The sequence below is a fragment of the Asparagus officinalis genome, unplaced genomic scaffold (assembly GCF_001876935.1).
Source record: "Asparagus officinalis unplaced genomic scaffold, Aspof.V1 AsparagusV1_Un271, whole genome shotgun sequence".
Classification (NCBI taxonomy): domain Eukaryota; kingdom Viridiplantae; phylum Streptophyta; class Magnoliopsida; order Asparagales; family Asparagaceae; genus Asparagus; species Asparagus officinalis.
The window spans coordinates 43894-57288 of record NW_017972536.1 but is presented as its reverse complement, the minus strand read 5'-3'; the positions used below and the strand labels follow the sequence as shown (position 1 = coordinate 57288).

Below are 13395 nucleotides of genomic sequence, written 5' to 3'. Positions count from 1 at the left end.
AGGTCTCATATTACTCGTCAGGTAAGGAACTCAACAGCAATAATGCCTTGTCCTCATCATCGATCATAACATCCACATTCGTCAAATCCACAAGAAGCTTCGTGTAGTTGTTTATATGATCACTAATTGAGATTCTCTTCTTCAACTGGAAACGGTAAAGCCTCCTTTTCAAATGCAAGCGGTTCTTGATACTCTTTGTCAAATACTTGCTCTTAAGAATCTCTCAAATCTTCTTTGCTGAAGTCTTATTGATCACATCATACTTTAGATCTTGCATTAAACAAGACCTAATGACGCCATACGCCGTCCAATTCATCTTCTTCCAAACCTTTTCTTCAATGTCGTCTAGCTTGCCATCCAATTCCAAAGTATCTTCCAAATTTTACGCGTTCAACGCATCCAAAACTTCACATCTCCATAATTCAAAGTTATTCATGCCATTAAACTTTTTCACATCTATCTTCATAGAGTGGATATTCAAACTTTGAACAGTCTTCACGCCAGAAGAACCACTCTCAACACCTCCTTTCTCAGCCATCTTCCTTAAAACACCAACAAACCAATACAGAACAAACTGAAAGATAGATCCAAACCACAAGAAAAGTAGATTTTTACCTCTAATTGAAACCCTAATAAGAGCCTCTAAAAGATCTCACCCTCACACGACGGAAGACAAAGATCCACAATAATAAAAATCCCACCTTTGCCTCTAACTAAAGCCCTATATGAGCTTCTAAAGTAATCTACTCCTCCACCTAATCCCAAGCGTAGTCTGGTGCTCTAATACCACTTGTTGATATTTTGAGGGCAAACACAAACGCTGGAGAGAAGGCCAAACACAATTAAAATAATGGTACGAATACAATCAAATAAATTTTACATGGTTCGGCAAGTTGCCTACATCCACGGGGCAAGAATCGGATGTTTTTTTACTAATAGAGAAGGAGAGCACAAATAGAGATTACAAATTCACTCAAAATCTCTCAAACAAACCTCTTAAATCTCTCAAACAAAACACTAACCAAATTGCTCAGAAAATTCTCTTTTCTGTGCACAAAACAAGCCCCTTTTTCAACTCCCAAAAACCCTAAAAGTCATATTTGTATTTATACCAAACACAAATCCCAATCAGAACAGGAAACCGCAATCAGGTCCAAACCCGACTAGCGGTCGACCGTCGAAATCGTCCCGACCGACCGACCAGAAAGACATAAACCAAAAATCGATTACAGGGTTTGGCAGTCGACCGTGGCGATCGATCGGTCAGAGTGCAAAAACACACCCTATACTCGTGCACGTTTTTGATCGACCGCACATATTATCGCAGTCGACCGGACAACACCCAGACTGTTTCATGTTTCATTTTTCCTGAACTTCATCGCCGTTTTCTCCATTTCTACACCCATAACCCTACTTCTCCTATAAATATTCCACACCTCCTGCTAAAGAAGAAGCAGAGAAACAAGCAGAAGTAAACCCAATCACAGAGAATTGAGTTAGTGAAGAGAGAGAGAGAGAGAGAGAGAGAGAGAGAGAGAGAGAGAGACTTTTTTATTCCTTCTTCGGTTTAGAAGAAGTCCTCTTTTCTCCTTTCTTTATTGCTAGTGTATCTCTACCCAAGTGCTTAGGGAGGAAATATTGTGTACCCATTATATTCATAGTGGAAGTTTTTTCTGGACTAGGTCCAGTGGTTTTTACATTCAGTTGAAGGGTTTTCCAAGTTAAAAATATTAATATCCTATTGATTATCTCTTGTGATCATTTTACTATTATTCGTTTTATTAATCCATTTAATGTATAGGGTAAGGGACTACCACGCTTTTCCCAAAAATTGGTATCAGAGCTAGGTTGATTTATTCTCTTCATGCAAATAAAATAGAGAGTATTTGTGCCAATAGTACAATGATCAAGCTCGATAATTTTAGTTAGCTGATTTAGAAGCCAGAGATGGAGGGCATGTAAGTCAGATGCAGACTTGAAGAAAGAAAATAGAAAGGCCATTGGAATTAAGGCAATGGGTAGATGATAGTGTGTTTCATCACATTTCTAATGAAACTATTGCTTACTCATTGTGAAAAAAGCTTTAGTCTATGTTTAGCAGAAGACAGCTACGAGCAAGGCATTCTTGATTAAATGCCTTGCAAATTTGAACTATGAAGATGATAGTGTAAAACCCCGTAAATTTATATATTTTATGATAAATAATGATAAATATGTTATATAGTGAAAAATAATATAGTTTGATATTTGAGTATGATAAGAATTGATTTGAGATCAATTTAATGTATATTTGTGAAAATAAGAGTGCAAATGCACAAAGCATGCACAAAGGCCAAGAGTGAAAATCTAAGAATAATGATCAGTTGAGTGTTTCTATATTTTACACACTAATACAGTTAGAATCTGGAAAAGTGTAAACGACCAAAGTTGTAGGTCTCTTCAATAAATTTCTAACAAATCTTAGATCACCTAATTCCGAGGTCGGATGAGAAAGTTACAACCAAAATACTGAAGGTTGTTTTTCTAGTCAGACTAGGTTTCCTAGTTCGGGTCAAACAAATTTGTTTCGGGTTTGCCTCTACAAATACCTGTGTTTTTCATGAAAATTCCTTTCTTTTATAATATCTATGAACCCTAGCAGCCACCCTCTCCCCTCAAAAACCCTAGATCTTTTTCTTATGAGTTTGGAGAGCTTTGTGAAGCAAAACACCGACACGAGGGCGAAATCATCGACGTGTGGTGAGGGAGAATGGGTTGTTTATGCTCGGGGATTGCTTGCTGTTTGTTTTAGAGGCTTGTACATGATATTAAGGCAAGATCACTTACATCCAAACCCATCCCCATAGTTAAATAACTAGCTTAGAAGTTAAATTTGTGTTTACATGCTTAGATCTTAATCTAATGTGAAAAAGATTAGATTTTTATTGTTAGATCTTAAACAAATGTTAGATCTACATGTTTTTCTTGCTGTTTATAATGAAAACATAATCATGATCATTAGAGTTCTTCAAAATTTTGTTTTTATATTGTTAATCATGTTCTAATCATGTTTAAACCCTAATTTGACATTTAATTGAGTTTACATGTGGATTTAAGATGAGAAAACCCTAGATTGTGATACCTAAGTGTTAAAAATATGATTTAATAAATGTATATATTTTCTAAGTTATTTGACAAACATGTCTATGTTTTATACGTTACAAGTTCATGCTTTAGATTGAAGAATTTGATTAATTAGGTTGAAAAACCCTAATTTGATTAACACAAGAGTTTGTTTTATGTTTTATGCAAGTTTAAGGGTTAAGCATGTTTCTTGTTACAAATAATCATGTTAAATATGTGATATGATTCCTAGAGATGATGATTTGATGTTTACAATGTTTTATATATATGTTTCAGTATGAGTTAAACAAGTTCGAATCATAAATCACGACACGAACTCAACACTGTGCAGAAACCTGCACGTTCTGAAATTTTCCGGCACGGTCGACCGCGATGTGAGCGGCGGTCGACCGCGTGTAGGACAGAGGCCTGGGTAGGTCCTAAAACCCATCGCGGTCGACCGCCGTACATGTGCAGTCGACCGCCACTCAGTCTTTGGCCTGTGCATGTTTGTTTGGCTTTGTTTTGGTTTTCGAGAGAGTTTCTCGATCTTGTATTGTTATAATACAATGCTTAAGAGTTGTTTAATACCTAGGATGTTAGTGAACACCAGACATGGATACGTACACCGAGATATGTACACGTCCACTTAGTTTATGTTGTGTTAACACGCACTATTGAGATTTCTGATCCACGTTGAGTTGATGAAAGTATAATAACATATAATAAAGTATTGTTCATCAGTTATGGATGCTTGGTGTGGATGTTTTCCGGTAATGAGACTATGGCTATACCACACTAGGAGTATTAGATGTTTCCTGCAATAAGACCGCGGCTGTACCAATACTCGAAGATGATCGGGGCTTTTTTGGATTTGGCTGATATGTCTATACTCCGTTGTACGATCATCTGGATGCATCATCCGAAAATAGGGAGATAAAACCTATTTGTCGCAGAACGATTGAGTAAGAGTATTACAATAGTATCGTTATTTTATGTATCTGAAATAGGGAGACAAAACCTATTGTCGCAGAGCGATTGAGTAAGAATATTATAAAAGTATTGCTATTGTTCGTGGAGATGCATATGTATATATATGCTACAGTTATAGTTTTGCTTCCATGATTTAGAATACCCATGAGTAGGGTATATCCTTTGATATATGGCATGCATGATATGGTCCATTATATATATATATATATATATATGGGTTTCCTTGTTTGGATTATTTCGCTCGACGTACGTCTTGTCTTGTAGATGTCTAAATATTAACTCCATTAGAAACATGAAAAATGATATAGGTAGACTATGCTTAATAGATAGAGCCTCCACTTCATCTAGCAGCCCTTCCTCTAGGGGCGGATGTAGGTGATCTTGCTATAGCGCTCTGACGCTCTTGTTGTTATTCTTTTTGTTTAAATTATCTCTTTCAGGTGGACCAGAGTTTCGGAGAGCCGTAGGATGACGGAGTTCTAGCATAGTCGCCGTCACACAGTCTTAGTAGTTGAAGCTCAACTGTATAGTTATGTTCATTATTCTAACTTTAGAGTTGTTTTTATTTTGTAGAGGCTGAGTGCCTTAGTGAGATTTCATTTGACTCATTGTATTGAGATGTATTTCAGACTCAGAGATATTTTCATTCTATTTCAGTTGGGCTCATTTGTTGACATACTTCTTCTGTGCATATCTGATTTTGTACTACTTCTATTATTTGCCTGTTTTGTACCTTCACCTATTTGTTGTTTCCACTAGAGAGATAGCGACTGTGATGGTAAAACATGTCGTAGCATGCTGTTTGGTACTTAGCAGGTTTGACAATCCGGGTTTCGGACTACAGCCTTGTGTGAACCCTGGGGCGTCACAGATAGCCTCATTGCAAAGCACTTGAACAAGTTCCAAAGTATTATGAATCATGTACCAGCAATGAAATTCACTTTTAACGATGAAGTACAAGCGTTGCTCTTGTTAGGCTAATTGTCGGACAACTAGGATACCCTTGCGGTAAGCATAAAAAATTCTGCTCCAAAACAACATCGTTTCGATGAGTGCTGTTAATGCAAGCCTGCTCAATGAAGAAATTAGAAGAAAGGCGTCAGGCTTAAAACATGCACAAGCCCTCACCACAAAAGATAGAGGAAGAAGTAGGAGCGAAGTGCCACCGATTTTCCATATGAATTCTAGAAACAGATCAAAATCTAGAGGACCTGCGGTAAAGTACTATCATTGCTACAAGGAAGGTCACATCAAAAGAAGCTGCAGATAGTTGAAGAAGGAGTAGAACGGAGGCAACAATAAAAATAACGACAACAACACAACCGTCACTATAGATGGTGAAGTGTCTCTTCTCACTCTTGGAGAAGAATGCTTGCATGTTGGAGACGATAATGCTGGCTGGGTGATTGACACAGTAGCTTCACACTATGCAACATCCAACAAGGAGTTATTCATATCTTACAAAGCCGTCGACTTTGGTGTGACGCCCCTGGTTTCGTACGAGGCTAAAGTCTAAGGTAAATCCAGAGATGTCAAACCTGTCTTGCACTCACACAGTGCAATAACACATTTCACCATCACAATAATATCTCTCTAGTGGAATCAATTAAGAACAGTACAGGTACAAGCAGATACGAGAAAAGTAAAAATGCAATGAACATGCCAAGAGAAAGAAATATCCAAAGAGTATGATCATGTCCCAACTGAATAAAAAGAGTACAACCGACGAACTAAAATAAATGTGAAATATCTCAATACACGGAATCAATTGAAATAGTACTAAGACTCTCAACCTTCAAAATGAAATACAAGTTTATATATCACTAAACAAATACTAAACTAATGTGGAGCACACAAGCTGTCTATGAAGAAATGACGGTGACTATGTAGAAACTCCGTCAACATGCGGCTCTCCGAAACTCTGATCCGCTGCCTGAAAAGAAGGAGAAACAACAGCGTCAGAGCGCTAGCAAGATCATTTCCACCCGCCCCCATGGGAGGGCTGCTATATATGATGGATACTCTACATATATATATGTGCATGGTCTACCTAAATCATTTACCCTGTAATAGATGGGGTTGTGCTTGACATGTGGCACTTGACATGTGGCAATTCCAAAACAATTCCGAAAGGCTATACGGATGCAGACATGGCAGGTAATCTCGATAATAGAAACTCTACATCTGGTTATTTATTTACTTTTGCAGGGGGGTTTATATCTTAGTAGTCCAAGTTGCAAAAGCGTGTTTCTTTTTCCACAATAGAAGTAGAGTATATTGCAGCTGTAAAAGCGAGCAATGAATTTTTGTAGATGAAAAGATGTCTCCAGGAACTAGGTTTGAAGCAGAATGAGTACATCATGTAATGCAACAGTTAGAGCGCTATTGATCTCAGCAAGAAAAATATGTACCATTCTCCGACACATTGATGTGAGATACCATTGGTCACAAGCTGTAACAGAAGAGAAACAGATGCTATTGCAGAAGATTCATACTAATAGGAATCCTACTGATATGATGACGAAGGCCGTTCTCAAGGACAAGTTTGACCTCTGCATAAAACTAGCAGGGATGAACCTCTCCAAATAGTCAGGAGGGGGGAGAATTATTGTATAGGTCCCTTCTATTTTTGGAGGGATTTGTACCGTACATGTTTTTTCTTTGTGTGGGTCTCTTTCATTTATTGAGAGTTGACTAAGATGTGTAAATTTCACATGAATGTTCAAAACGTGAAATGAAGAAGGTGAGGGGAGAATTTGTCAAGCATTGTGGGCTAGCATCATACCTCACCTGGTTTTGCAGAAGCGTATTGTTTATCCATGACCCTACTTCTCCTATAAATATTCTACACCTCCGACTAAAGAAGAAGCTGAGCAACAAGCAAAAGTAAACCCAATCACAAACATCCTTCTCGGGTGTAGAAAAGAATAATCTTTTCTTCCATATTTGTTACTGGTGTACCTCTATCCAAGTGTCTACGGAGAAAACATTGTATACCCATTATATTCATAGTGAAAATTGTTTCTAGACTAGATTCCGTGGTTTCTGCCTTCAAATGAATGGTTTTCCACGTTAAAAATATTGGTGTCCTGTTGATTATCTCTTGAGGTCATTTTATTGTTATTTGCCTTATAAATCCATTTTATCTACAGGGGAAGGGGAAAAGGTTAACCAATCACCCCAATTTTCCCAACAAAATTAACAAATATTTCATCAAAAATTGTCTGTTAGTTCTACAATGTATTAATTGCCAACACGCAACATTTATGTGCTTGTGGCTGAGCTCAATTTCTGCACGCTGCATAGGATTTTTTCATACATTTGTAGTGATAATCTTTTGGACGTTAGACATCAATCAAGATTATATACCAGAATGCATGATTCATGACTGAAAAAAACGACCTTAAATTCTTGAAACTTCAACAAATGAAAGATGATGAAATCTCAATATATTTGATTGATATATACCGAGACTGAGAGAAGCACACATGTTGACAATCAACATAACAAGTTCATAGAGTTGCACTTCCCTGCGTATATCAGTTTGTTACATAAAACCATTATGTTCGATTTTGTAGAAACTGCCAGGTATGTTCTTGTGAAACTACTGAAACTTCCCTGGTAAATGAAATTTACTAATAAGGTCGCTGCAAATTATAGAACAAAACTATCGTAAAACTAACTCAGCTTAATGGAAAAAGGAAACTAATTGCTATCACGTTCTTTTCTCACTGCAGATTTCAATTCAGCATAACAAGTTTAGATAGTGAATATATCAGTTTGTTAAATAAAAGGGTGGTGCTCAATTTCATAGAAATTTCCAGGTATTTTCATCTGAATTCATCAGCCATCAAACAATCCTATCACAAAATCAATAAGTTGGATGTTCAATCTCTTTAAACAAAGCTTATGTTGCGTATATTTTCTGTTCAAAACATTCTGGCAACAAAAATTTCTGGAAGAAATAGATAGGGAACTCAGCTCAATAGCAAAAAATGTGACCATTCTCACTACACATCCTAATACAACTACTTAAAAAAAAAAGTACCAAAACTTTATTCAGATAAATATTTATCAAAACTAGCCTCACCTAAAATCCTAAAGTATAAACTAACAAAAGCTCACTAACTACAGGTTGCTTGCACGGTGAGCCTCCTGCTCACATTACCAGTACATGGACTGCACACTCCAAGCAAACTCTCATCTGCCAGTATCGAACATGACATATTTCCAACACATTCCTGAAATAAAACCAAAGGAAAAAAAAGTTGCACATAATTCATTTAAAATAGAGCAAGGAAGCTACAGAGAACCTTAAAAACTTACCCGTTGGATTCTATCCAAAGCCCCTGAAGCCTCACAACTTCCTTTGGTAAAGGATTGGCACGTGCCTTTAGGGTCGCCAAAACTTGCAAAATCAATTCTAGAGATTTTCCCACCTTCACATGTCAAATTCAAAGTCTCCTTCTCGTTTACACTGCCACAAATGGTACCAACGGTTACACCTTGGAAACTAACGTTCTCGGGATTGCCACCAATCTCTTCGAACAAAATCAAAGTGTTGCTTTCTCCTGCTTTCAAATATTCTCGAGGCACATGATACCTGTGGAAGTTTTAAGAATTAGATGCGTATGGAATATCATATTTTTATTTAGACTTACCACCCTGTAGTTTCTTGTTGCAAGTTGACCCCGTGCTTGGGTTACACTTTTTTGACTCAGTTTTGTTTGTCGATGGTGAAATTCTGGAAGATATTGCCTACTGTCTAGTGAGATTAGTGAGTATAAGGTAAAAGCGTCAGAAAATATAACCCGAGGGTCTATTTGCGACAATGAAATTTAGGGTAGAAAGTTCAAAACGACGATACTTCATGGGGATCTATATGTAATTAACCACATGTTTTAATTTTTGAATTTACCATCTTTGTCCAATCTCATTGCAACCAGTGTTGCAAGCTCGGCCAGCGTTGAATGATCCTCTATAATCACACGGGGTGCAATTCTTGGAAGTTGCCATAATGTTGGTCCAATATCTTCCAATGTTTTCTCCGTTGATCCAAGCGACCCCCTTGCCCATGCCTTGGAGGTCAACGACTACTGGATCCGAACCCACTGGGACTTGGAATGTGGTCTGATCAAAGCAAACAAATTAACAAATATTAATAGTTGGAGCGCAAATATCTGTGAATATATGGATATCCATATTCGATCATATGCCGATGTTGACATGTTGCTATACGAACAATGCTGTATGGATGTCAGTTTTAATTTTTAGTGGGATACGAATGAAGATATGAAGCTTCTAATATTCTCTGATTTGAAAAATAAAAATAAAAATAAGACACTTTGCATATCATTTATTTTTGGCTCTTAAACATTTCTCTCACTTGTGTTATATTCTGTATATGTTCACCTCTCGTTCAATCAAGATTGGATATAGATATTTCATGTATACATCATTGTGTGTCCATATAACTTTAAAAGATGGGTAAATATCATACCAACCAATATTCAATCTGTTTGTCCCCTAATTGACAGACATAATTTCAAAATTAAAATTGAACGCATCAATTCTAGTTTGATACCTTGTACCAAGTGAAGGGCCTGCTCATAGGAATCATTGGCGAATACCATCTAACGCCCTCGCCGTCAACGTACAATTGACTTCCTTCACCGTCAAAGCCAACCTGAAAATTACAAAATATAAGCAAAAACTCGTAGAACTTAGGTATATAAATAACAGTACCATAATGGTTCTTATTTTATACCATATAAGACCATAGACTGTTCGATAAATCTGTTGTCGTGTTTCCTGAAATCAATTCAACTGGACCTCCAACTACCCCAGTTGGAGTAGTCTCATAAAATGCACCATAATTCTACAACAGAGTGAAATATTTTCAAAAATTATAACAGATAAATAGGTTATTTGTGTAAAACAAATGAAATAAACTATTTACCAACTAATTACCTTCAGACCCACAGTTGCACTAAGCAAAGCTATGATATTTGTTCCATTGTTAACAGCAATAGGAGTCTCAAAGACGTAAGTGAAATGATCAGTCAGTGCATACCGAGATCCTGTACACGGAAATGTAACCAATTAGAATAACTTTATTCTAAAAAATGTATTCGCATTGAAATATGAAGAGACTGAATACCTTGAAGAACTCCATTAACGAAAACATAAATACCATGACCAGTCGTATTAACACGAAGAGTCATATTGCCTTGCGTTAGATTATTCACACTGAAATCAAAGAAATATCTATTGTAAACTTCTATAATAACAAAAAAAGAGATTCTAATTGGATTTTTTTTTATGCAATGAAAATAAAATTACCTGGTTATGTACCACAAATAGTCACTAACATCTGCAGTAACAGAAACTTGCTCTAAGAGTGCATTTGCTTGTTTTATTGGATGCTTTCCTTGTACTTGATTCACTAAGATTTCAGGCCTCCACTGCCATTTTAACTGAGCCACATCCTGAGCTAAGTTAGACTTTTTGACCATGACATTAGTCTGTGTCCCAACCTGGCAAGAAAATGAAATAACTTTCAAAATTATCATCATATATATGATTAAGACTTAAGAAAATATAAAAAGGGAAAACTTAAAACCTTAGCAGTGTTGAAAATTTCTTGGCTGCAATTAGCAAGAACGCTAACAGACCATGATGGCACAAAAAAATTATTTCCTTCAAAACTGATAGTCGAGTCGACAGTAGAATTTTCATTGCTCAAGAAACAAGCAGATGTGATATTGTTGCCAGAATATTTTGTTGTCTAAAATCAACAAAACACATAGTCAGAATAAATGCCAATGAATACCAAAAATTAAACATAAAGAACTTGGTATTAGTAGTTTACAGTGATTCCGTTGCCAAGGCTTGTTTCATTCACGTCTCCAAAAAGAAGGGCATCCTGAATCAATTTGATGGATGAATGGAGTTGCTTTAGATGACCCCATTTCGGTTGATTAAGATTTCCTATTAAAGAAAAAAAATGAAAGTTATTGTTATAAATATTAATAATATACATTATAATGGAAAGTAAACTTAAGATATATACCAAATTCATTAAGAGGAGCATCATAATCATAAGAAGTTACAATGTAAGGACCTCCTGCTGATCGCCCAAAATTGGTCCCTCCATGATACTAGATTTTAAAAAAAAAAATCACAAAATGACAAAATAAATATTTATCAAGGTTAATCAAGATATGTAATATATTTATTACAAAAATTAACCATGTAGTAGTTTTGCAGTGTTCCTCCTCTTTGGAAAAATCGAGCAACAGCAAAAGCTACATCCTCTGCGGGCCTGTGAGGATCTGGTGAATCCCAACTTTTAAACCTGTGAATACGTATGATCATCAAAAGTATAATATAAATACAGAAAAAAATAAAAAATAATAATGTAAAAAAAAAATTTAGAAAAATACCCACCAGCCAGTCCAATTTTCTGTCCACATCTTAGGACTCGTTTCATTGTTTGGCTTGAAGCTATCACAATAAAAACCATTGCAAGTATTTATCTGATAAACCAAATAAAAATATAAGTTTCCCTCAAAAAATATTAAAGTAGATTAAAAAAGTAATTTTACTGTAATAAAAAAATTTAAATACCATTGGTTGAGGAGCATCATCTTGTTGACACATAATCCATGGTACACCAACATTGAGAGCTTTAAATACCATTGGTTGAGGAGCATCATCTTGTTGACACATAATCCATGGTACACCAACATTGAGAGCTTCTGCCATTTGTGCACTCCACAAAATGTATCTTTTTCCAGCATCTTTAAAGGGTTTTTCAACATTACCATACTCGTTCTCAATCTATTTTTAAAAAAATTAAAAAAATCAGAATAATATTATCTAAAAACGAAATAAAGTAGTTTGTTTCTTTTACATGTTTCATACTTGAGTGAGAATGATAGGCCCTCCTTGTGGTGCCAAAAGGCTTTCTATTTTAACCATGTCTACAATTTTAGTGACGAACTTTTGCATTTCATCCTGCGAGATAAAAATATTGGGGAATCATAAAAAATTGGAGTAAAAATAGCTAATTCAATAATAAAAAATATTTAAAAAATTATTTTTACCTTAAATGGCTGGTTATCAGTCCTGAACTGCATTCCAGGTATTTGTTGCAACCATGCAGGAAGTCCTCTGAAAATGGGAAAAATTAACATAATTCAAAAAACTTATAATAATGATAATTATATAAAAATGATTATATAATTTTGACATTACCCATGATTCCATTCAGCACAAACATAAGGACCAATACGCAAAATTGCATACATTCCGGCATTCTTGATTTCCTTGAGAAATCTAATGATGTTCAAGTTGCCATCAAAATTGTACTGAAAAATGAAAACATATCAACATTTATTAATACTTATTTTAATCAAAAAATTAAAGCTATTTACCACAAATATAAATAAACGGAAAAACCTGGCCGCGTTGAGGCTCATGAGCATTCCAAAATACATAGGTTTCAATTGCATCAAGTCCACCTTCTTTCGCTTTTGCAATCAAGTCTGGCCACATCTGAAAATTTAAATTACAAAAATTATTATTCCCGATGTTTAATACAATACATAATGTGCAAAATATATATTATAAGTTGCTTTAAAAAATTGATATCGTCAAGCGTATGAAAATAATCCAATTTTCAATTATTATACATTCCACCGAAATATTTTATTAAAAAAACATTAAGAAACATAAAAAATATTTAAAATATATATGAAATTTGAACCACTTGAAAGCAAACTATAGAAAGAAAAAGTGTAAATATGAAAAGGAATTACTTGAGGAGTACTCCTTGGGTAATGAATAGAACCAGAAATCAAAATTTTTCTCTGGCCATCAATTTTTATGGCTCTTCCGTCATGAGAAACATCTGTTGCATTCAACAAAGAGAAAGAAGCTAAGATTGCAAATATGAAGAAAAATAATCTTGAGAGAGCCATAGTTTAATCTCAAGTTTTGCACTCTTCTTAAGGTATTGGCTATGTATATATATATAGACATTTTGGCAACAGTATAATCTTAACTACTTATTCAATATGATCGAAATACGAGACCACTCTTTCTCTAACTAAAATCATTAATCATTCGGAAATATAATAGTAGTTATACTGGATTGGGTCATAACTATCTAAAATATGAAATTAACTAACTATTTGTTAAGTTCTTAACATACACGAATATAGTTTTAATTTTTTCTCCTTTTATCATCATACTTGCGCAGTATTTTTACTAGATATAAACTTCTTAACAAATCTT

At 35.3% G+C, this 13395-nt stretch overlaps 1 protein-coding gene across 1 annotated transcript; it reads right to left on the bottom strand.

The window, feature by feature from the left end:
* Positions 1–8060: 8060 nt before the first annotated feature.
* Positions 8061–13082, bottom strand: LOC109827507 (beta-galactosidase 1-like). Its single transcript, XM_020394517.1, has 19 exons — positions 12918–13082; positions 12559–12654; positions 12355–12467; positions 12204–12270; positions 12022–12114; positions 11794–11937; positions 11545–11633; positions 11347–11452; positions 11168–11255; positions 10967–11085; positions 10718–10882; positions 10438–10631; positions 10256–10344; positions 10066–10175; positions 9863–9973; positions 9680–9781; positions 9014–9225; positions 8422–8698; positions 8061–8336 (listed from the first exon to the last, which is right to left on the bottom strand). The coding sequence occupies exons 1-19, from the start codon at positions 13077–13079 to the stop codon at positions 8220–8222; spliced, it is 2454 nt and encodes an 817-aa protein (XP_020250106.1). The 5' UTR covers positions 13080–13082; the 3' UTR covers positions 8061–8219.
* Positions 13083–13395: the final 313 nt, after the last annotated feature.

Excerpts from the sequence above, each read along its gene's own strand:
- LOC109827507 (XM_020394517.1), bottom strand. The coding sequence starts at position 13,079 with ATGGCTCTCTCAAGATTATTTTTCTTCATATTTGCAATCTTAGCTTCT. Across the intron at positions 11,256-11,346 it reads CACTGCAAAACTACTACATG|TATCATGGAGGGACCAATTT; the intron begins GTTAATTTTTGT and ends TTTAAAATCTAG. Across the intron at positions 10,883-10,966 it reads GCCTTGGCAACGGAATCACT|ACAACAAAATATTCTGGCAA; the intron begins GTAAACTACTAA and ends TGTTGATTTTAG.